This window comes from Caloenas nicobarica, chromosome 13 (assembly GCF_036013445.1).
Source record: "Caloenas nicobarica isolate bCalNic1 chromosome 13, bCalNic1.hap1, whole genome shotgun sequence".
NCBI lineage: Eukaryota > Metazoa > Chordata > Aves > Columbiformes > Columbidae > Caloenas > Caloenas nicobarica.
Genome location: NC_088257.1, coordinates 16,304,153 through 16,328,807, shown reverse-complemented (window position 1 = coordinate 16,328,807; position 24,655 = coordinate 16,304,153). Strand labels below are relative to the sequence as shown.

General features: G+C 38.0%; 1 protein-coding gene across 1 annotated transcript in view; it reads left to right on the top strand.

Annotated features, from left to right (window-relative positions):
* Nucleotides 1-24,655, top strand: part of DOCK2 (dedicator of cytokinesis 2) — a 180,263-nt gene that overhangs the window by 141,543 nt on the left and 14,065 nt on the right. The window contains exons 31-43 of the mRNA XM_065644433.1: nt 609-709; nt 798-856; nt 981-1,129; nt 9,938-10,023; nt 12,705-12,861; nt 13,992-14,032; nt 15,458-15,548; nt 15,778-15,897; nt 17,662-17,751; nt 18,894-18,998; nt 19,753-19,894; nt 21,376-21,457; nt 23,655-23,739. Of these exons, the coding sequence (XP_065500505.1) occupies nt 609-709; nt 798-856; nt 981-1,129; nt 9,938-10,023; nt 12,705-12,861; nt 13,992-14,032; nt 15,458-15,548; nt 15,778-15,897; nt 17,662-17,751; nt 18,894-18,998; nt 19,753-19,894; nt 21,376-21,457; nt 23,655-23,739 (1,308 nt within the window). The remainder of the gene's footprint in view (nt 1-608; nt 710-797; nt 857-980; nt 1,130-9,937; nt 10,024-12,704; nt 12,862-13,991; nt 14,033-15,457; nt 15,549-15,777; nt 15,898-17,661; nt 17,752-18,893; nt 18,999-19,752; nt 19,895-21,375; nt 21,458-23,654; nt 23,740-24,655) is intronic.

Genomic DNA, 24,655 nt, shown 5'->3' with positions numbered 1-24,655 from the left:
TGGCTGGAGAACAAGCCATTTGCTTTCAGCAATGAAGGGCTGTGCACTGGAAATATAAGGGATTTTCTCCTAGTTCAAGTACATGACTCAGTACTAATAGCAGTTATTTAGGGATGTATTTTGTCTTCATTTCAGGTAGAGAGCTCTTAACAAAATATATTGGAATTTCACGCAAATTGTTGTTGAATTAGAATCCAAAGAGAAGAAGGTAGATGCCTTTTGAAGTAGTTCACAAATCCAGTGTAATTACACTGGGCGCCTTTAGCTCCAGGTTGTTCAGATTCTCTGGCATGTCATGTATTTCCCTAGTCCTGCTCGGGTTCGTGGTTTAATGCTGTTAGGTAATGAATCTCATATGAATCCTTTTTTAGGAATATTTATTCAGCTGCTGTGTTATTAAGAGCAAATGTGTAGTGGTTGTTATTAAAATTCATCTTTCTTGCTTTTCTGCTAATTGCATAATACTAACGATGAACATCATTTTATAATATAAAAATCTCATGTTGCTTGCATCATTTGGTTTCATAAATTATTCAGCATTATGCATAGTTTAATATTATTCCTGCATTCCTCAAAACTATTATCATTTCCTTATATTCAATTTACAGCTGTGGAACAACTATTTTCATTTGGCTGTGGCTTTCATTACCCAAGATTCACTACAGCTTGAAAACTTTTCCCACGCAAAATACAACAAGATCCAGAACAAGTAAGCAAAAATATACATTTCAGGTTATGTCTTTAATTCTGCAGTGAAATGATGATAAAGATACCTTTCATATTTTCTTTTTTTCTAGATATGGAGATATGAGACGTTTAATTGGCTTTGCCATCCGTGACATGTGGTACAAACTTGGTGAGTAGGCAAATGAGCTTAATTGTAAACGAATCCACAGCATATTGCTTGTTTCATTGGAAAATATCTGACATGAAGTACTTTTGTAAATATTTCTGCTACACAATTTGCATTTCTGTTTCAGGCCAGAATAAAATTTGCTTTATTCCGGGGATGGTTGGCCCCATCTTGGAAATGACTCTTATTCCAGAAGTTGAACTACGAAAAGCCACAATCCCAATTTTCTTTGACATGATGCTTTGTGAATATCAAAGGACAGGAGAATTCAAAAAGGTAATTAAAAATACTCTGTGTGAAAATTCATTAAAATATGATGAGGTCAGTTTTTTTCTGGTGAATATCTGTTGTGTGGGCTTTTCTGCTTACAGAAAGTAATATCAAAAATATGAAGAACAAAAGGAAGAGCTCTTGTGCAAGTGAATATAGGCTCTCCAGAGCGATTTAGTTAGACTTTAGTAAAACTTGCGTCACAGTGACAGCAATGGGGCACTGGATTAGGGGCCCAGGGAGGTTCCAGGATCTTTATCAAAATTTTCGAAGTTTTTCTGAATAAGGTTCTGAGCAAGAAGAAATGACATTGAAGTCAACCCTCGGTTAAGTAGGAGGTAGAATTAAATGACCTCTAAGGCTCCATTCTAATCTAAATTTTTTTGTGATACCCCTTCCTTGTGACCTAGATATTTGTAAGCCAAAACTTCCAATTTTTAATACAGAATATCTGACAAAAGTAACAGTGGATAGTTAATTATATATTGTCCGATTTCTCAGGAAACAATGACTTACCTAAATATTTATTGTGATAAAAATAACAATTACGAAGAACTGACATTCCTAAAATATTTTTGACAGTAATTTTGAAAAGGATTGTTAGATCACAAGTGTGAAATATTTTCGATAGAGAGAGTAGAAATGGGGGTGGTGGGACAGGACATTTGGGAATGTCATCTGAATCTTGCTGTGCCTGCCTGGGCAGTGAGCGTCCGTCCGTTTCTTTCCCAGCTGGCTTTTCCATTCTCTGCGAGCTCTTTGGGCACAGACATCCCTTATTCTGTGTTTGCACAACGCCTTTCCCAGCACATTTAAAATCGGGGATTCAGGCTTTGTAGTCACTCAAATAATTAATTTAGAACAATCTGTGTAATGGTAAGTGGCAAACAAAGAGTCATATCTTAGACATTCATAGGAAAGTAAATATAATTATGTCACTCATATACCCAGCTATGTTAAATACTTTAAATCATGTGGGGCATTTCTGTGTCGACTAAGTGTGGAATAAATGAGCAGATGGAATTTCCATTTTGGTCTGTATTCCACAGTACAAAGTCTCTGGTTCAAGGCCAAGATTAAAAGCCGCTTTGCTTCTGTGCATCTGTTCCCTCCATGTCCTAATAGTCCTATATTTGCCGTCTTAAAAATGTTTTCCTGCTCTTGGCTTATACTTCATCTCTTGGGAGAGATGCACAGATCTGCACAGACCAAAGATCCTGAAAACTCATCAGTCATACTGAGCGATTAGCGAGAACAACAGCTTAGGAGCCTGGAAGACACCAGGCACTTAGGTGACTCCTCAATCACTTCTTATGCTACTATAAGTAAGTTGCAGGTGATATTTTTTCAGTGCCGAGGAACAAGGACATTCATTTTACTGCAGCTTAAAAATAAGAGGTAATTTTTGTCAGATGGCCCTAAAACTATTTCATAATTGAGCAGTTGAGTCTCATTGGATTCTAATGTTCTGCTATAGAAGTTGTGATCATTTAGTGGCCAAGAATTGTGGGGTTTATTCTCTCCTTTGCCATGGATGAGGTAGTTAAGATAAATTTCTTAAACCTGCATCTGTCAGTTTGGCAATTCTGGTAAGTATTTTAAAAGATATATTTTAAAGGAAAGGCACATTAAGTTTTATTACTTAAAATTGTTAACATCTTAATTAGAAAAGGCAAAGAGTATGAATGGAAAATTGTTTGATAAACACATATAATCCAACTTTTGCTAGTGAACAATTTTGAAATACAAATTGGCATTTAGTATTATAAAGGATATTTCCTTAAAGGTTTATTATAAAATTTTGAGAATGATAACATGTTATTTCAAGACTGCATTAGGCACTCAGGAGCCTAGATTGACATTCGATTAAAACATAATTTTGCTGAATTTTAACAATAAAGAATTGACTTCTAATGTAATCCTCTCTAATGAGAGAGGGGAAAACACATAGAGATGTCTTTACAATGCGCAAACAAGACAGGAAGTAGAGCTTGTCTGGTACCTTCCATGTGATTTAATAGACTTAACCAAAAAGATTGATTTTGTTACGTTGGTGTGGGGCAGGGCTCTGCTCTGGGTGGACACACGCGTGATGTTGGTGCTAGCTCAGGAGGCTGTGTCCTGCTTTATGCATAGAATATACGTGCAATAAGGATATAAAGTTATTTAAATTCACTAAGGGGGAATTTTATTTTGTTTAGCTATTTCTAGGAGGTCAACTAATCCCAGAGTAAAAAAAATTCCACCTCTAGTTATCTCAAGAATTACATACTACACGGATATATTTAACGGAACGGAATGGATACATAGGTATATGGCATAATAGGGCATTTTCTTCACGATCCTTCCTTTGACTTTGCACACGTGACTTCCATTCACCCAGAAGAAACGTTGTATAAGCTTGTAGTTTTAACTCTAATTGAAGATGTAGAGAGGAAGCCATTAATATCTACTAATTTTAGCTATCAAGGTTCTATCTGTCCACCAGCTCAGAGAGCTGAGAATCTTGGAAAGGCAATTTATCCAACTTACATTCAGTATCTGTGGATAAAATTACTCCTGCAAATACATCCTCTTCTCCTTCTAATACAAAGGGAATCTAGTTGCCTCTGTGTTGGACACATGATGTTAAAAGAATCCCATGCTCCAAAGGTTGACAACCCATCTTTCCTTGAAAGATCCGGTTGTACTTTTTTTTTTTTTGAGACTTCCTAAAGACAGAAACATCATCGAGCAAACTAGTACTATTTGTTCTAGCTGATAATCTGGGGCTGAAAGCTAGAAAAGACTTAAAAAAAAAAAAAAATTAGCTCTTTGCAGAGTAAATGAAAATATCGAAAGAAACATGGATTCAAGTTACGTTAAGGATTTAACTTGGCTTAGGAAAGATTATTTCATCTATATTTATATTTTTGTGCAAATAACTCATTCTGTTCTTGTTTGGTATTTTCAATTTAGCATCTCTCATTGGTTCCACCAATTGCTGAAGCAATCTGGGGAAGTTTCTATGGCGTCTTTCCTTCCCAAGTATGTCGGGCTGTGGCAGAAAGCAGTGCTGGGGGACGGGGTGATTCGGGCTCACCCACCTCCTGGCGGGTGAGAGGGCACATGTTCATTCTTAGGGAAACTCTGGAGTCTGGTACCTTTCCAAGCTAACAGCTGTACAAGGTTACTAAATGAGTGAAAACGGGTGTTTGCAGCAAGCTCCTCTGGCACACGTGATTCATAATTGCTGTAAATACCCATATTTCTTCCTCTCAGTTCTTGAAATTTTATTATGTGTAAGGATTTCAGAAGGATGTGAGATCGTCCCATTAGCAGATCCTATGTTTTGTGCTTTGGTCTTGAAGTGTGTCCAGAGATGTGGAGACTTCTTGGATCTATTAGATAGATAAGCAGGTGGTTTTAAAGCCAAAATGGTGCCAATGACAATTAGGCACACTCTTAAGTTAGAGAAGAAATATCCTTTCCTGGGCTTAGTATGGGCACAGACACATTAAAACTTGGTTCTATATTTCTGCCAGCTTTTTTATTTATTTCGCTGCAAGCAACTGACTTTTTTGCAGCTTGTTGAGAAACTGCAGGAAAGATGCTTAGGAAGAGGGTTTTTTTGTTCAGATCCAGCATCTGTGAAATTATTACTTAGAGAAGTAATCAATTCTCTACATGCTGAATAAGTGCTAGGAAGGATTTCAGAGGTGGATGATTTTTAACTGGTGCTTGAGTTGCTCTCTATTCACAGATTTCTGTCCTACTGCAGTAAGTCCACAGACTTCAACTCTAGAAAATGACTGGATTAGATGCTTTTGTTCAATATTGCCCTGTCTTGAAACTGTCATGTACCTGTGTTACCAATAAACGTATATACACTAATATACATACTATAATACATACACGTAAAAATTAATTCTCAGCCATTGAAACTTATTTTTTAGCCTGGGCAAGCCAGAGTAATTTTTTGGTTTGTTTCTGGGTAGTTCAATGATAGCTCTTCATTCCTTGGTGTTGATGTAGTACATACTGCTCCTCAGGCATTCTGTAATGTGTTAGCTAATTACAGAGAATGCACTAATATTAGAGCAGCAAAACCTGCAAGTGGATGAAGAATTGTTCTGGATCACAGAGTACTGGTACTCCTAACAAACCAAAATTCTTTGTGGCCTCTGAAGAAAAAATAAGGTTCCCTCTTATTTGACACTCCTATTGAAAATAATTAAGAAACAGTAGTAGTGTGGTGGTCCTTTCCTTCTGCTCAAATCAGAAATGGGATTGCTGTTTCTACTGAACAATTTATAGCTTTCTCTGAGAGCATTCCAGGAAGTAATTCTTCAGTGGAGACTTGGAGATCTGAAGTCATCAAGTATTTTGAGGAGCAGCCCAGAGCCTGTTCACTGTGCCACAGAGATGAAGCCTTTACCGCCAGCTTGTGTTGAAATACTGGATGGCTACATGCTGCTCAGTTCTGCGCAGTTAGTCCTACACTGCTAGGAATGTTTCTCATGTGCGTACTCTACAGGTTTGCAAATTCACATTCTGCGATGACCTTTTGTATGTAGGCATCTCAGTGATGATAAACAGCAATGTATTTTCTCAGTTTTCCCCTTCAGCCAGGCAGCAGAATATTTTCACCATTCTACATGTTTAAACCAGGGTTGTTCATGTTTTCATGAACACTGCTTTTCTGCTCTGTCATCTTAAAATATGCTGTACCTGGTGCTGAGCTGGAGAAATTGCCTCTCTATGCCATTGTATAGTGTGCACACAACTTGTACCCAATTTCTAGTGTATCACATTGACCACTGTGAAGTGTTTAAATATTTCTGTTTGAAGCATATCTGGTGCTGCATTATGATCATACAAACAATTTTGGTTTCTCACATTTACAGCTGTGGTTTTGCTGTTTTGACTTGGTCAGAGAAATATGAAATGGTTGAAATTGCTCTCTCCCTTTCTGGAGAAAAGAGAAGTGTATCTGTATTGCCTCATTTTCTGCACCTGGTTTTTGTTGTTTGTGTGATGAGTGATCTTTGACATTTGCTGGTCCTATTAACTAAATCTCAGGAAAAAAAGGAAGGACATCAAACATTCTGGAGAAAAGTGGGGGATGCTCGGCCTTTGTTCTTGAAAAATGCTGAGTAATTTTTCTGGGTGGAGGGTTTTAATTATGACCTACTTAAAGGAATTACATGTAGTAACACGTTTTGAGCTAGAATGTCATGTTCTCTACATCTGAAAGAACTGCACCGTCTACAACAGTAGTCCGAAGGATGTGCATGACCTGCTTGGTGTTCTAAGGGGAAGAATTATTTTCTTACACGTAGCTTTGGGCTTGGCTTCTTCAGCTCAGGGCTGAACTTTTAAATGACGAGATATAACTGCATTGCAGTTATCTGATAGTACCGCATATAAAATACTATAGTAACTCTTCCTGCCATGGGAGGCTTCCAGTTCCCTGATGGGATGATCTGCATCCCAGTCTGCCAAAGCTCTCAATTACACAGAATCACTTCAGGGAGAAGACAGAATTATTATACTGAAAATTGTGTGAAATTTTGTGTGAAAGACAAACATGAAAATTTGCTATTAGTACAGTAGTAAACTCGGTCATTTTTACAGTGCTTTTAATAATTATATCTGTGTAAGCAATAGAGCATTATTTTAATGAAGATCCTCTAGTTTTCTAATGCTTTCTCTGTGCCTCTGGTTGTGATAATGGCTTGTCTAGAACCTGGTGGTAGATCTTTCCCACCTCTTCTTGAAAATACTATGCCAAGGTTTCTTTTATCCGAAGCTCCGTCTTACTGGGACACAAATTTTACTTTAGCAACTGGAAAAGTCTCTTTTAGACTTGCTTCCTGCTTCTCTCGAATGTCTCCTATTTGTGCTCCTATGCATGCTTCTCTCGCTAGCATGTGTGTTTACTCGTGGGGCATGAGCGGTCTTTCACTTTTAGTATGTCTGTGGTTGCTTCATAGGGCAATAAACACACAATATAAACAAGCAGTCTTGCCTTTCTGCTGCCTCCCTGTGCTCTATGTAACAATGAAATATCCAGTATATATGTATATACATATTTATGAATATATATATTTTTATGTAAATATCTATAGATATAAATTTTACTCAAAGATTTTAGTAGAAATCTTGGGGTGAGGGGATTGCGACATGTTGTGACTGCATGAAGAAGGCATTGACAGCCGCATTAGAAAGGTTTAAAAAAGTGTTGGCCTTAAAACCTTGTCATTCTCTAGCTATGCAGATTCTTTACAAATGTGTATCAAGTTGTTTTCTCATATGATGATATCTGAACATGATACAGTAAGTTAGATGAGAACAAAGAATGACTCCAGCTGCACTAAGACTTTGAGATTCATGTGTCACGCTCCCTTTCCCAGGGCAGACCCAAAGGCAATGGCAACCTAGTGAATGGGTTTGTCCCAGCTTCCAGCAGTGCTGAAAGCCCAAACTAGGAATCCAGCTGATCAACCTTGGAATGCTTTTATAAATTCTAGAGTTTTCATACAACAAGTCAAAAGAGACATTAAAGAATGAAGAATCAAAGAATATTACCAGGCAAGAGGCTTAGAAGCAAAGAAGGAATTCAGGAAGGGCTGAGCACAGAACAAGATCAAACCGATGTAGGTAACAGGGAGCAGAAGCGTTGACCCGGCAGTCACGGCAGACACTGGCTAAGGGAAGGATGGCTCTGCCTGGACAGGATTCCCATTGCTGCTGGGCTCCTGCTTGTGCTGAACTTCCAACCTACAGCTGCAAAACGATACCTGCTTCTTCACATCAGCATATTTGTAGCTTGGGAAAAATTATGCTAATGGCCTGGCTGCTGTTTAGTGGGTTTGTTTTTAACATCTCAAAATCTGCAACATTTTAATATTTATTTCTGCTAAGCTTATTGAATTCCATTATTTTCTGCCATGCATTATTTTCACATTACATTAATTTTAATTAGTCTTCTGTTTTCCAAGATTAATATATCAGTTAAGTTATTTTAAAATGCTTCATTATTTGAGCTTCTTTTTTTTGGTTCCCAATCACATCTGAAGGACAATAGGCTACTACACCCGGTAATTTTGTACAAAAATTAATATTCTGCATAATATTAAAAGGAGTATATTTTCCTTGCAACCCTCTCAGTACATTTCCAACTGACTTAAGCTCCTTTTTTTTTTTTTTTTTAATTTTCCACTGGCAATTTTCATTTTATAGTGAGGGAAAAAAATAGTTTCTTGTATTCCTTTTGCAAGTGTGATACATAAGTATCAACTATTTGAGAACATTTATAGAACATGCAAATCTTAATGCCTTAAGGTGCTTGGAAAGGGAGGAAGAAAACCAAATCATATGCATGTATTATAGTTTCCACGGTTTTAATTTCCCAGACCTGAATGCACCTGCATAATATATGGAAACTAATTAAAAATTCTGATCTAAACATGTTGGATTGGATTAACCCTTTAAAATTACAAAGTCGTTGCCTGTATGTAATGTATTGTAAAGGCTTTGAAATGACAAATTACATTTGTATATTTATATTGCAACAACACAATAATATTTAAAGAGGCTTCATATAATTAAGGCTTCATATAATGATCCTGCAAAATACTGGGTTAAAATATAATTCAACAAGTACTTCCATTTCCTTAAGAAGTAATTGTATATTACTATGGTATATTACCTAGAAATTCTACAGAGATGTTGCTGGAGTTTATTACACTTTAAAGATGTCAAGCTCTTGTCACTGATCATTTGCGTGCCTGTTTGTAACAAAAATTTTTCAGTTTAGCATTAGTTTCTTAGCTAACTTTTTCTTTACCAGTGCGACAAACTTTGAAAATAGGCTTTATCTTTTTCTGAATGTCATGAGACATTGCGCCTTTGCTTAATTATGTAAAACTACCTGAACCGTATATGAGAGATTGTTACAGGGTGTACCAGGAACAGCAAGTAAACAGTATAGATGACATCTTTGGATACCCAGGTTTGAGAAAGTCATGATGGGAATGACTGGGCCCAGTGGTTAAGTTGGAGTTTCCGGGGTGACTCTGCAGCCTGGGGTGCAGTGCTGCTCTGTAAGCTCAGTTCAGAAGAAAAGGAGACCTGGAAGCCTTGGAGTTTTAAGAGTTGGCTGATTAGTGACAGCTGACAAGATGTGACCAGTGGAGAAATATCAACAGCTTTTCTCTCTTTGTATGCACACAGGCTGCGGAGATTAGTTTTCCATTCAGAGAGGGGAACAAAGTACTTTTGGACCTTACAAGTAGGGAAATAAGGCTGCTAATGGCTCCAAATGATGTGGTGTCCTAACTGTAAAGTAAAACCGAAGAAATGATGCAGTAGAGGGGAAAAAAATGTGTTTAACTACAAAAATAGCTTGTTTGCTGTCTTTGTTTATATGCCACTGTTTCCTAATTAGGTCTAGATAGACCTAACAAATAGCAATTGCAGACCGTAGGACTAAGAAATAAGCTATTGAATACTGTAGGATTGTTCATATTTTATCTGGGTGAAAGAGATTCTATTTACTCTGAAATCCTGCATTTCAAATTAGAGATGTTCTATGAAAACCCATAACAAAGACACTGTTAAGCCTGTTTCCTCAGGTTATTTTATCAGTTTGTACTGAGGAACAGGTATCTGGAGATAGTCAGATGTGCATTATTCACTGGAATATATTCAAGCATTGAACCCTGGGAAATACGTGATATAACTTTACAAAGATATTCTTTTGATGCCATATTGAAATGTGTTTGACCTCTGCATATCAGCTCAGTGGTTTGATTTTTCTTTCTTTATTAGTTTGAAAATGAAATAATTTTGAAGTTGGACCATGAGGTGGAAGGCGGGCGAGGGGATGAACACTACATGCAGCTGTTTGAGTCCATGTAAGTAGCGCATGAGAATAAATGCCCAGAGGATGTGTCATTATCTTATTATTCCCACTTCTCAAGTCAGTAACCTCGCTTAAAAATAAAATAGAATCTTCACAGCTGTTTTTATGAAGGGACTGGAAATAGCATACTGTTTCAGTAGACCTGAAGAGGTGCTGCAGAGGTGCTCAGACTGGCTTTTGGTATGACCACAACGAGGCCTTGCAAGTACAGAGATTTCCTAATCACACTGCTGCCAAGCCTGGGCCGCTAAGCCTGGCTGAACTGTTGCTACAATTCATCATCTCCAATACTGGGGATTTGGCTGACACAGTAGACGTTTATTGCAGTGCTAAACTTTCCTTGCTGCTAGTAAGGTTTTTTTCCAAATATCCATACTAAATCTGCCTTGCCTCAGTTTAAGCCAATTATTGCTTGTTTTACCCACAGGGGACATAAAGAATCATCTATTCTGTTTCTCTTTGCCGCAGCTTTTGACAAATTTGAAAGTTGCTGTCAAGTTTCCTTCAGTCTTCTCTTAAGGGGGAACAACCCAATATTTCAGTTTATCACATGCAATGTTTTCTGGACATTGCTACAATGTCTACATCTATTTTGAAATACTATGTTGCCTTAAAGCTGGAGAGAGTATTCAAGCTGAGACTTCATCAATGCGAAGAGAAAAGCTTCCTTCGGATCTCATGTATGAGACTCTTTCAAGTTTACTTTTTCTGAGCCGTGTGACATTGTTTGCTTGTCTTGTTCACAGTTTACTCTTGCATTCAAATATTTTTCTGGAGAACTGGTACCCATCAAGTTAAACCCCACCTTTCAGCAGTGGCAGTTAAATAGTCTCATCATTCTATATAGCGTTTGATCTTCCTGCCTTTCCAAGGTATCCTCCTTTCTTTGACATATCTGTTTTTTCCCCCTTGATACTCTGCCGTGTTCTACAAGACTTCAAGTTCAAGGGGGCCACATTTCTAAGGATGTCACTTCATATTATTTCCAGATAAGATTTTTTGTTCCATCCTTGAAGCTGTTTAATTACGCCTGTAGAGGGACAGCTGAAGCAGAAGCTGGTGATTTGTCTGCGGCAGGACCCTGTTCTCTTCTGGGCTTGCGTTTGTTTGTTAGTAAATCTTCCTACTTCACACCTTTCAAAGCAGGGATTTCAAGCCTCTATCCCCAACTCCCTGTTCCAACTAGATAGAGACCCAGTTAAACTGGGCTCCAGACTTGTTCATATGGTCATATTTTCATCAACTCATTTCCTGTAACTGTCCACGTTTCTGCAGAGTTCCAGTTGCCACCTGAAAGCAGATATTGAGCAGCAGTCAGTGAGTGTCTTGCGTGCTGCTGCTCCCCTCTGTAGTCACCACTTACCCCACTGGCTGGTTGCTGGGAACTTCTCCACACCCAAGCTGTGCCGCTCGTCCTCCGGCTCAGGAGTTCTGGCATGTTTTAGTTACTGATGTAGGCAGAACAGAAAAGAGCGTTTGGAAGCTTTCCAGTTCCCCATCATCGCAGTGGCCTGTGTGATGCAGTTGTTTTCTCAAGCTTTATTGAAAATATTTTTATATTCTAAAACTTCTATTTTTTGCAAACTCTATTTAAAAATTCAGAACTTTCTTGCTTCCTCCCGGGGGGGAAAAAAAAAAAATCTAAAGTTTTAGGAGTACTTTTTATTTGGATTATTGTATAAAGCTCAGGAAGACTACTTTTTAAATCTTCCCCCATGACACGGGTCTTCCTCTCTCCTGTTCATGTTGTAGTTCTCATCTATGTGTACTCCAGTTCGTCTGTCTTCAGTGACTGGAGTTCTGTACTGTATCCTGGCTGAGACCTAGCAAAAGCTTGTGTTTTGGTCAACGTATACAAAAAAATGTGGTTTGTCAGATGGAATCCCAATGCAAAACCAGAATGCTAAGGAGAAGTTCTTAACCAAAGAAAGAAAATAATCCTTAATGAGATGCTGGTAATCACTTTATAATGTTTCAACAGTCAAACTTTGAAAACGAAGCTATGATAGTAACGTGAAATACCTACTCCTAAATCGCTTCAGTGCTTTATAGAAACAACATATGCTAATCTTTTGTTAATGTAGATTGGAATCTGATGACGATGTATAAAACTCACTTTTCTATATTTTTGTCAGAAGAAAAATAACTGCTTTTTCAATCTGCAGAAAGTTTGTTCGTTTTTGCTTATTTCTCAAGAGCAAATTGTTCTGGTGAGATCTTGTTCATGAATGTCTTTTTTGACTGAAAATTTATGTTAGTTTGAGCTTTCTACTCGCACGTAACTGTATGAAGAGAAGGAAATAATTATTGCATTTTATGTTGTACAGCAATAGAGGAAAGGAAGGTGTAATGTTTATTGCAATAGTGTGGCGTTCCAAAGACTTGAGTTTGTCATATCACAGGTGCAGGTTGCTCCCTTCTGAAGTTGTGGGTATACCCTTGAATTTTAAGTAATTTTCAGACAGGAAAAGTAAACATTTAATGTTTATCCTTTTGATATATATCCTATCTGTCTTCTAGATACCTAAACTACTAGCCCACAAAGGGAATTTCCAGTGCGTTCTGCAGTTGCTTTAGCCCCAATTCAGTATTTCCCTTCAGATCCAAACAGTTTTTCAGTTGCTGGACCACCACTTTTCACAGTATTGTAAAAACATTTTCTCATCTTTGCAGTCTTACAGAATGCGCATGTCAGTATCCCGGCATTTGTACCTTGGTTGAAGGTTTTGTCAGCCTGGTTAAAGGCCTCTTGGAGAAACTGCTGGATTACCGAACGGTGATGAATGATGAAAGCAAGGACAATCGCATGAGCTGCACTGTCAACTTACTGGTATGTTCTTGCTTGTGATCCTTGTGTGAGAATTGGGAAGAACTTCAGAATCCATTTACTGAAGATGAAGGTAAATCTTCCTGGGGACAGGAGTGGTCGACAATGCTCAGTAGTGATTTAAACTCTGAGGCAAGAGATTTTTGTATCTGTTTGCATGGATATATGCACAAACCTGAAAGCAACGTCCACTCAGGTCAGTGCTTTTGGTTTTATGTTTTCCACTTTGATTCTGTGCGTAAATAAGGAACTCTATCGGTCACGTGCCTTTACCTTTTGATAGGCTTAACCTACCAGTGGGCTTTTGCCAGAGTCAAGTTTTGCATGAAGAACTGACCCACTTGCTGCTTTAGCAACTCAACAACTAGGGGTTTTAAATCTGGGAAAGAAATCTGCAAGTTACGCTTGCAGTACGTTGCCAAGATTTGAGACTCTGATCTGGTTCTAGGCCACCCTGTCTTTTTTTCTCTTCCAATTTTGTAATGAGCATATCTCATCTAGAGATTACTCTAAGCTGAAGAGGAACTTTCATCAACTTTGAAGGCTGGAAAGAGAACATGATTAATATGTGTTGTAATCACATACTCTGCTCCTCAGTAATCGCTGTGCCATGTGGTATAAATTTCTGCAGCTCTTCAGGAGACAATTCTCGTCATACATTTTGCACAGCCTGTAACTCATATACCTGCAGAAGTGTTACGGTGACAAAAATGAGCTTTATTCCTGGAATTAGCCCCTTCAGAGGTTTTGCACAGCAGTGTTACATATCAACCTCAATAAATACCACCTGCTTTTCTGGCCATCAAGTGTACCAAATCATGTAGTTTATGTTAATGCATGTTAATGTATTGGAATAATCATGTTTTCCTCTTCTCCAACAGAAAAACTTTCACTAATGATTTCCTTAGTGAGCTAGGAGAACTATATCCATGTAGAATAATAATAACACATACTAATAAATAATTAAAATATTAATTGAAGCAGTAACGCCAGGTTTAAACTTAAGGTAGTCTGTAAAGAATATTTCTTGTGCTGTCCAGCTAGCAAGAAAAGCAAAATCTCAGCATATTTTTTTTTTCTTGTGTTTTAATAAAAGACATTAGGAGATAACTTTTAAATGTTTGTGTCCCTAGAATTTCTACAAGGACATTAACCGTGAAGAGATGTATATCAGGTATGGCAGTTGTTCTGTCAGATCTGTTTTGGAGAGGGGGATAATATTTTCTTATGTATTTTGGTTTTATTATTGTACTTGAATATCTGTTAGTTAATGTTAGCTTACTGTCCACAGTGATGCTGTTGTAGCCCTGGCATTGTTTACATTCTTACTCCATTGTTTGCTTAACCTTCAGCGATTTGGAATCAATCATATGTATTCAGCAGCAGCACTTTTTTTCCTCAAAGGATCAGCTTTTAGTTGATCACTCAACATTCATTATCTATTGTTTTAAAGAAAGAAAATACAGCTAGATTTGAGGTTTGAGGGAGGGTGTGTCATAAATTTAGAATGGTAGAAAAAACACTAGAGTTTTGTAGAATTGTGCAGTCTGCCAAGTCTCTTTAAATATGCAACACTACATGCAGTGCAGAATTACTAGAAAGGTGTTTTTCTGTAAGAGCTATAGCTGTACTGGCAAATTCTTTCAGATGTGACAGGGCCTCTTACTGTCTCCAACAGTTTTGCATATGAGCTGGAGCAAATCTTGCTGTTCAAAAGCTTGCTGTTTGCTGCCTCTCATTCTGCAACACCCGCAGAACCACCTGCACCTCGGTCAGTGCAGTGCTGAGCCCTGAAGGCAATGCAGAGCTGGATCAGGAGCTGTGAGCTGGAGGGGCCAGGGAGAAACAGCGCTCCCTCTGGGGGCATTGCATGGGGGACACGTTTCCAGTTGGACTGGCAACTGGGATGTTAACGTCATGCAGCAAGGTGTCAGAGTTCCCGTGTCCAAACGCCTGATGTGTGTCAGGGTAGGATGCGTTTTTTCTTTCTGGCTGCTGGAAAACCTGTCTTGAGCCACATGATGGGCACTGGTTGTGCCGGTAGCAGTAAAGCTGCCCCAGGGATCAAGAACACTGGCAACGTCTCACGTAGAAAAATTCTTCTGCCCTTCCCACCTTCCCAGTTGTACAGGGACTTGCTCTGTCTTTCTAGGCTGGTGTTTTCCAGTTTCTGCTTTACCTTGTGTTATCTGTTGTGCTTACGTCTATTTATATGGAACGTGTTTACATGCAATTGAATGAAAAGTGCTGCAGAGAAAGGAAGGTATCATGAGTAACAGCTGGGAATAACGGCTCGGAGGTCTGACTCAGAGCTTGAGTCTGGTTCTTCCTCTCAGAGGTGCAGCTGGCAGCAGCTCACAGGAGGAGTTTGGCTCTTTCTCCTCCTTTTGTGCACAATATCTCAGCAAAGAAAACACAGAGAAGTCTGAACAAGAGCACAGAGCTTTAACCCCTTCCAGTGTGTCCTTAAAGACTCTTTGGCTAGTGACTGCATGACATCTATGAAGTCTACATTACAGAGTTTTTCTAGGACTTTTTTAACACTTAATATTCCAGTCATGTCAATATCTGGTCTAATTCTTGTTCTCTCCTCTAAAAGGTATTTGTATAAGCTGCGAGACCTTCATTTAGATTGTGAGAACTACACTGAAGCAGCATATACCCTTCTTCTCCATACGTGGCTCTTGAAGGTTAGAATTTCTGAACTCAATACATAAATAAGCTTTTGAGATTTTCAAATTTGTAAATTAAAAAGTGATTGTCTTACTTTCTGATTTACTGCAGTAGGTCATACAAATTTAACTATAATTGTTGAAACTGTATTTTCAGTAGGTGATTAAAAGCCACATAATGGTGAAACTAAATACTGTAGCAAAAACAACTTTTTCATCTGGGTTTTTTATGTGGTGTTGTTCTCAGTGGTCAGATGAACAGTGTGTGCCCCAGGTCATGTCAACAGAGTTCCAGTGTTCACAGACCTATCGACACTTGAAAGAGAATTTGTATGAGAAGATCATAGAATACTTTGATAAAGGAAAGGTAGGTCTGTAGAGTTCTTCCCCATGCCACAGCTCTTTTTACTGTTACTTTGTATAGCAGTATTAAATGAATAAGATCTGTATAAGAAGTTTGTGTAGGAAATCCTCTTTGAAATGTGGGTCAAGTAAAAATTGTGTCCTGAAGGCTTATTCACAGAGGATATCTGTTCTATGTGAGCATATTTTTGCAATAACCACATTCACAAATAAAGAGAGCTAATGTTTATACTGGTCACAAGCTTCTCTGTCAGGCGGTAATAAAATAATAAAAATCATTGAATGTACTTTCCTTTAGTAGGAAAAAAATACGGGCTATACAGATTGCATTTCTGAGCCATTTGGTCATTATCTTCCCCACCCCCCCAAAAAATAAAATTCAAAATGGACATATTTGTTTCAGAGAAGTCTGAGAATTGGATCCCAAACTCCAAATGTAGTAGTTCAATGTTCAGTACCTGGGTTTAGCTCAGCTTTAAAAAAATCTGTTAATAAAATTGCCTGTCAATAGAATGACAGAGCTGAGATTTTTGGAAATAAAGCAAAAGCCTAGAAAGCAGGGAAAAAATCTGCAGTGCTGGGTGACGAATCTTATGACCCAATAAGGCCTTTAAGTCATTATGTCTTGTTAGCTGCAGCCAAAGGTATGAAGGGGGAAGGCAATTCGTTACTGCCTCTTGCAAAAGAAAGGTAAAACTCCCTCACCAAAGTCCCTTCTGTAATTCAGAGGACAGAAAGTTTCTGGTCGTTCAGCACTGTGCAGGAAAACGCAGTGCTATTTATAATCTCAGGGCTTTTTGTTGGCATCTGAAGGAACTGCGGTGTGGCAGTCCCCACCCACTCTATTGCAATATTCAAGTCCTCCTGACTTGTGGCGTTTGGGTTCTCCCCAGACAGACCAGAGCCGGTTTGCAGCAGCTGAACACAACGTCGCGTTCAGACCTACCCAGCCTGGGGAGTCCGTGGCGCCGGGTACAAGTGGTCACAACATGTGTGACCTCCTGTGTCCTCACATCTGTAGAGAATCCCGCTCAGAAACTCCCCTTTGTCTCCTTTATTCTGAATAGATTAGAAGACTGACAGAATTTGAGAAATATCCTCAAGAGAGGGAGTTTCTATCTGCTTTAAGACCACTTCTGTGCTGCACACATTAAGTGCCTATAGCAGATGGGAAGAACTGTCCTTGTCTTTCCAATGCAGCTCTGTAATTCCTCACAGTCATTTGCAGAGGTAGCTATCAAGTTGTGTGGAAAGGAACAAGCTGCTACTCTGGACAAGGGGCAATTTAAGTCTAAGCCTGGTGATTTTTTTTTTTTTTTTTTTTGCTGACCAGGAGAGCTGTCGCATACAAGGTTACCTATGATTATGTACGCTTCAGAATTTCTTATGAGATGAAGTGTGCATGTTTTCAAGAGAGGCAAGTGGCAGTCCCTTCATACACTGCTCTATTCTGGATGTTATGCACCTTAGTGATTCACTATTTTAATCTATTTGCAAGGCTAGGTGATTTTTTATTATCTTATTGTAAACATAAAGTAGTTTTACTTATTCCTTTCTATAATGAACCATAAAACACTTTTATTTTCTACATTAATCTGCTTTCCTAAAGTTTATGATTGCCTTGAGTCTTCCATTCCAAATGTGCAGTTAATATATGACTGGAATTTAAAGTTAGCATAATCAATAAAACTGTAGTTAAGCAGTGATGCATTAAAAAACTTATTTGTTGGTACTGGATTTACTTTGTTGATATGTGGTTGCATTGCAGATGTGGGAAGAAGCCATATCTCTATGCAAAGAACTTGCAGAGCAGTATGAAAAAGAAGTTTTTGACTATGAACTACTAAGTCAAAACCTGGTAAGATTATATACAGGTCTTCAAATTATTTCAGTCACAGAAATGAGTACTTTTGAGCTATCAAACGATAGGGCTACTTATGAGCTTGTTGTCTACAATTGATTCTTAATTCATTTGTCAAGAGTTGCTATTTTTTATTGTAACAATCCGGTGGTAGAGATTCATAAAGAACTGCTTGTTAAAGTTGCACAGACATCTGCTTGTTGAGATATTTTGAAATTTCTATAGATGGTATAAACATATGCTCACTTAGCACAATTTAAAGGCCATGTGTAAAAGAAATATAACAGGTTTTTGAGGCCTTTGTACTGCTTTAGGGTAGAAAAAGCACCTGGATGCATTTTTTTCCCTTAATTTTTTCTTTAAGTTTTAGGAACTGGAATCTTGACAAACCTAGAGAATTCTGTCCTAATCAGGGACTTGGAAGTAATACATCACAAGGAATTAGAACTAGGTCCAAAGGCCAGAAGGAAAAATTTAAAAGACGATGAAATGTTTGATTATTTGTTTTCATTAAATTTGAATTACTCTAAAAAGAATCCACTCCCCCACATACCTTGCCTTCTTTATTTCCAACCCCAAGATTCTACACTTGCATGATTTTTAACAAAGAAACCATGGGAATCAAAATGTGCTGTTCTTGAACAGTCTTGTGTATAAAGAAAGCTTATTTTCCTCACCATCAGTTTTGCTTTTATCATCAACAAAAATATAGAGACAATATTTTTGCCAATACCATTTAAGTTTCTGAGGTATGGATCCATATATTTGAGGCAAGGAGTTTTTCAGTAATGCTATCCGTTAAGTGTTTAAAGTGCCAAGTATGAATTTGGTGTTTGCCCTTTTTTTTTTTTTTAATGCTAGTACATTAAGGACAAGCCTGATTCTGAGGTCAAATAATTAAAGTTGAAGCCATACACATTTAGCTATGTGTTATATTTGCATATAAATGTCAACAATATTTAATGAACCACAGCAGCGTCATGTGCATGCTAACTGTTACTGCTATAGCTTACTGGCTGATAACGTATAGCTCTTGCATATTCACCAATAACTGTAGTACTTAGTGTACTACTACTGTACAGGTCAAAAAATAAATGGGAAAAAGCCAAACAAGTAATTGTGGTTGGTTTTCCTTTCAGATTCAACAAGCAAAGTTCTACGAAAACATCATGAAAATTCTGAGACCTAAACCAGACTATTTTGCTGTTGGGTATTATGGCCAAGGATTCCCCACATTTCTAAGGGTAAACCTGTTTAAATTCTTACTTTTCATGTGCTTCTAAAACTAACTTCAATATTTGATGTTATCTTGTAGGAAAAAAAAAATCTTTTCTTACATACTGCAGTGAATATGGTAGCTTTCCTCATACTTGAAAGACAATGAAAGACCTCTCTTTCCATGTTTAAAGACCAAATTTGCCTTGAAAATGTTGGAAAAAAGAGGGAAAAGATATGCTAATATTACACCAAACGAAATATGGACTTTTTTTTTTTTCTGGTATTATAGAAGTATCCTGATAAATGAAGCAAACTGAACCGCAAATGAGTACATTTGAGGTTCGACTGTATTATAAACAAGGACGTGTCATAATACCATGGACAAGGAGCAGGCAGAGGAAACCTATATATTGGTATTAGAAAGCCATGAAAACTGGACCCAGAATGTATTTTAAAGCAAATCCTTTTACTTGATAGTCAAGAAGAAAAGGAATTTTCTATTCTGATTTTATTCTGCTCTGCAGGAGCATCCCCAGTGATGATGCCAGTTTATGTTCATTCAGTCTAACAGCATAGAGTATCATCTCGGGAGAGTCAGTGCTGCATTCCAGCACTTGGTCAAAGGGGTGTCTTGCTTTATAGTTAATTAATATTCAGAAAATAGTAACACTCATTCCAAAATTTGGAGAGTCCATTGCATTTTTGTACTGACAAACATGCATCTGTAACTTTTGCCTCAGCATCCTACAGCCAAAGAAAACGGCTATTTATTCCTTGCAGAACAAAGTGTTCATCTATCGTGGGAAGGAATACGAGAGGAGAGAGGATTTCCAGGCACAGCTGCTGAGCCAGTTTCCCAGCGCAGAGAAGATGAACACCACCTCAGCACCTGGCAAGGCCGTGAAAAACTCTCCTGGCCAATGTATCCTTGAACATGGGGGAGACCACAGAGTGAAGGCGGGTTGGGGAAACCTTGTTTTTAGCAGGACCTTATGTGGAACAATCATTTCCTAAAAAGGATGAAATTTATTAACGTAGCAGCTCAGTTTGCAGTTTTCCTTATATGCCTTGCATGGCTTTTATGGCTCGTTCCTAACATGTTCCTGTTTTTCTCACAATTCTAGCAAGTCTGTCTTGTTAAGTCATCGTAGATTCATAGAATCATTTAGGCTGCAAAAGACCCCTAAGATCAAGTCCAATCATGAACCTGACACTGCCAAGTGCACCACTAAACCCTGTCCCTTGGCTGAGGTTAAGGCAGCAAATTGTTTGTTACCTCACATTCCTGCCTTTCTTGAGCTTTGTTCTGACTGGCACTGCACGTGGGTATTACCTGTATTTCTTGGCAACATAAATACGCCTTATGTCACTTTCAGACATTTTCCTAGGAAGAGTAACTCATAAACATCGTTAACCACCTTTTAGAATGCCCTAAATTATTCTTGTTTGGAAGTATTGTAACAGTTGCTTGCACTCATTATATTTTTCTTCCTGTTCTGATTTAAATCAATACTGGCTGAGCAGATATGAGATCACCTCATTGTACCAGACTTTTTTTTTCATGTGTTGATTTTACTTTATTAATTTTCAAGTTAATATCATAACACTTCACATGCTCTCTTGGGTCTGTTCTGAAGGAACCTGCTGAAAGTGAAGAGGAATGCTGCTTTCTTTTCCCACTGTTGGGGCTGAAGAGTATTACAGGCTTCTCTTCTACATTAAGCCTGAGAGCCAGGCTCTCATAAGTCTGTCTTGTGTCTTAACTAGTTATTTATTTTTTTAAGCTCATATGTTTCAGTCCTTTCTTAAAGTAGAATTTGCTCAAGTTTGTTTGCAACTATGCACTACTTATGCACTTAACAAAAAGCTACAGAATCTAACCAGAGGACACGAGTTTCAAATATACTGAAATATGTAAGAATATGACCTATTTACTTACAAATACAGTCTTCAGATTAAAAATTAACACCTCCATAGACAAAGGAAGTCTCAGGTGAAAGGGCTCCTCAATTACCAGTTTCAAAGATGAAATGCATGATATTATGCATACTTAAAGCTAAATAGTGAAACTGTTATCAGATGTTGGTGATATTTTTGTATGTTGGCTTGGCTTTAAAATTTAATGAAGGAATGATTCAGTGTGATAAATTCAGCTACAGATATTCAAGCTCAGTAAATAAAAAAAATACACAGTTCAAAATTAATATTAATATATATTCACTGGTTACTGCTGGCAGATTTTTCCTTTTTTTGGCCAAGAAAGCACCAGAAATGAAACCCTGAACCCTGCAGATTTTTCATCAGGATATGTCTTTTTTTAACATTATTATTTTTTTTTCCCCCACAGCCTACAACATTTCATGCTGATAGTTAATAACATGCCCTTAACTTCCACAATTTCAGATATCCAGTGTTTTACAGTGCAACCAGTCCTGGAGGAGCAACCTAGATTCAAAAATAAGGCAGTACCTGATCAAATTATAAAGTAAGTAGAGTCTCTGTAATAAATAATATAGTAAAAGTCAGTCCATATTCCTAAATTGACAGCCATTATTTTGTGAACTCAGGCATTTGCCAATGAATTTTAGAGCTTTTATTGTCTTAGTTTACTGTCTTATGTATTCCCCAGGAATTTCGTGAAAGAACATGTACCACTTGAGGAAGACTGGATGGTTACAGGGTGGGGAGGCAGAATCCATGCTGTGGGTCCAAGTTCCTTCATTTTCACCAGAGCTTCTTAGACAGTGATGGAGAGAGGGGTCTCAGAGGTGACCGGCCCTAGGAAGATGGTTGAGTTGAAGGGTCTTGTGCAGCAGAATCTTGTTATGTCTTCTTGCCAAGTGCAAAACCCATGATGGAAGAATTGTTTCCACTGATACTAAGGTCAAGATTTTGTCAAGGAATAAAGGAAACCAATAGTCCGAAGTATTTTGAGAACAGATTGGCTAACATTTCCAAACTTCTAACCCAGTGCAAAACAGGATGACTGTATTACATGCTCGTAATTAAGTGTTCTGACTACATACGTGAAAAGCGATGGACTGTTCTAATAGCTGCTGCCAAAACTGCCTACAGTACCTACTGGAATATCGGCTGACTTCAGACTTGTGAGATTTTTGCCTCTAAATCCATCGATATGTAAAGGAGGATTATAACAAAGATGGAGAGAGACTTTTTAACAAGGTCTGTAGTGACAGAATGGTGGGCAATGGTTTTAAACTGAAAGAAGGTAGATTTAGATTGGCTATCAGGAAGGAATTCTTCACTGTGAGGGCGGCGAGGCCCGGGCACAGGCTGCCCAGAGAAGCTGTGGATGCCCCATCCCTGGAAGTGTTCAAGGGCCGGTTAGACAGAGCTTGGAGCAACCTGGTCTAGCGGAAGGGGTCCCTGCCCATGGCAGGGAGTTGGAACTAGATGATCTTTGAGGTCCCTTCCAACCCAAAACGTTCTATGATCTATATCATTGCAAACAAGGTCCATAAAACTGTTGCTTATCACTGAAACCTGAGTGGAAAATTTCAAGATAGTATTTGTTCGTTTGTAATTCAAGGACAGCAAAAAGTACAAGCACTTTTCACTTAAGGCAGGCCATATTTTCTCTCTATTCTTGTCAGGCCCCGGTGAAAGCACAAGGTATGACTGTATCTCCCTAATTAAAACTGTTTAAAACAGGCATCTTAAGTTAAAATTTCTCCAGGTAAACTGAGGCACCTGCATTTTTAACGCAAGAAAGGCTTTGCAATGCGTCCTCCACATTTGGACAGCAAAATATAGGGCGTTTCAAAAAGATGGACCTAATTTGAAATCACTCTATCTCTGTTACCGTGAACCAACCCACGCTGTGGTGCAGCATGCGTTTCAGCGGTGTGTTGGCATTGATCTGTCAAGGATCATTTGTTGTTGGTACCAACAATTTGAGGAAACCGGCTGTTGGTGTATTAAATTGGGTCCACCTTTTTGAAACACCCTGTACTTAGCCATAACTGTGCAATCTCTGCTCTTTCCAATTAGCCAGTGCTAAAGGCGCAGTGGTTACGAGTTTAGTGGAAAATATGTCCTCATAGTGATTGAGAATGATTCGTAAGCTAAGTAGACTAGACCATAACATGCATTTGCAATAGATTCTTTATATTGATGTCCCCCTCTACAAGTGTTTATGTATAATTTCTTACCTATCACAAGAATGATTATTAGTGGCTTCAAATATTTAGTTTATTCTATAACTATTGTTCTGCATTGTGAGCAGAGTTGTTAGATGTGATTAAACTGATTTGGCATGTGCCATAGATGAAAAAGCACGTGTATTTCGGTCCAGAAGAATATATCCACTCTATCCAGTCAGTTATTTTTAACAAAAGGTACTCCTTTTGGATGCCATGGTAAAGCAGACCAGCATCTCCATCTGTAGGTTTTAATATTAATCTGGAAGTTCTGGAATTTTTATGCCTGGAAATTAGACCCAGTCACAAGCTGAAGCTTAATACATATAAAATACAGTTTGTTGACTCTGATTTATAGAAAACGTAGTAGTCTCCTGAGCTTTCAGTAAGTTTCTGAGCAGTACATTTGGTTTTAATTAAAAACTCACCTGACTCAAAATTGAATATTTCACTGTGATAACAAGAACCATAAATTTCTGATGTCTGTATTTTACAATAGTGTTTTTTTTTTAAATCTTTCAGTTTTTATAAGTCCAACAATGTGCAACGGTTCCACTATTCAAGACCAGTCAGAAAAGGATCAGTTGACCCTGAAAATGAATTTGCTGTAAGTAAATGAATGATAGGGTGATGGAGGCAGTTCTGGTAGTTGTGACTGAATTTTAATCTAGATCCTTTCTTAGTCTCAGATCACTCTAACTTTAGGATCTGGTTCAAAAAAACCCAAACCGCAAGATTTCTCTATTTCAGCACTACTCCTACTCGATATATCACTGTGTCAATTGTGGGTAAACATTATGTAGTTAAGTATGCTCAACACATTTGTGTTAAGCAGTAACATTTTCTGGTACAGATTTTCATTATGGAACAAGATGACATGTAAATAAATCTCAAATGGTTTGCCTCTTGTAGTTTAAAACACTTGTGTCAGCTGCAAGCTTGGCAATGAGAGGTGTGTGTTGTCTGCTTTCATCAGTCCTCTGAAATCTTTACGGACTACAGTGCTACCCGTGTCATTTTAATTCCCATTCATAATGGTGTAATGCTGCGAAACAGACGTCGTTGTTCAAATATTCTAGGAAATCTGCAACATCATAAATTATTTTTCAGTGTCATGCATAAAAATGTGGTAAATTTCTATGTTTTAATTTTACAGATATCTGATATTTTATAGTCTGTCATGAAAGCCATGCCATCCAATCTTTATGGCTAAATCTGTGCTCTTGGGAGACTGAAAGGAAAAGCCATTTATTTAAAAAATGTACAATTTCAGTTGTGTGTGCTGATCAGTAGTGTCAACAGTTTGATGCAAGGAGCTTCTTACCTGCTGTTAAATTAAATGCTTCAGATGTAAACTCTACCCTGACATCCCAGCTTTATACCATTTTATCAAGACTCATGATGCACATTGGCTTCCTTTACAAACTGGAGAGTTTTGAAACCGTTTATGAATGCACCTTGAAATAGTTTCACAGAAATTATGTTATAAATATTTTAATTGCTGATGACAGTAGATAATATGC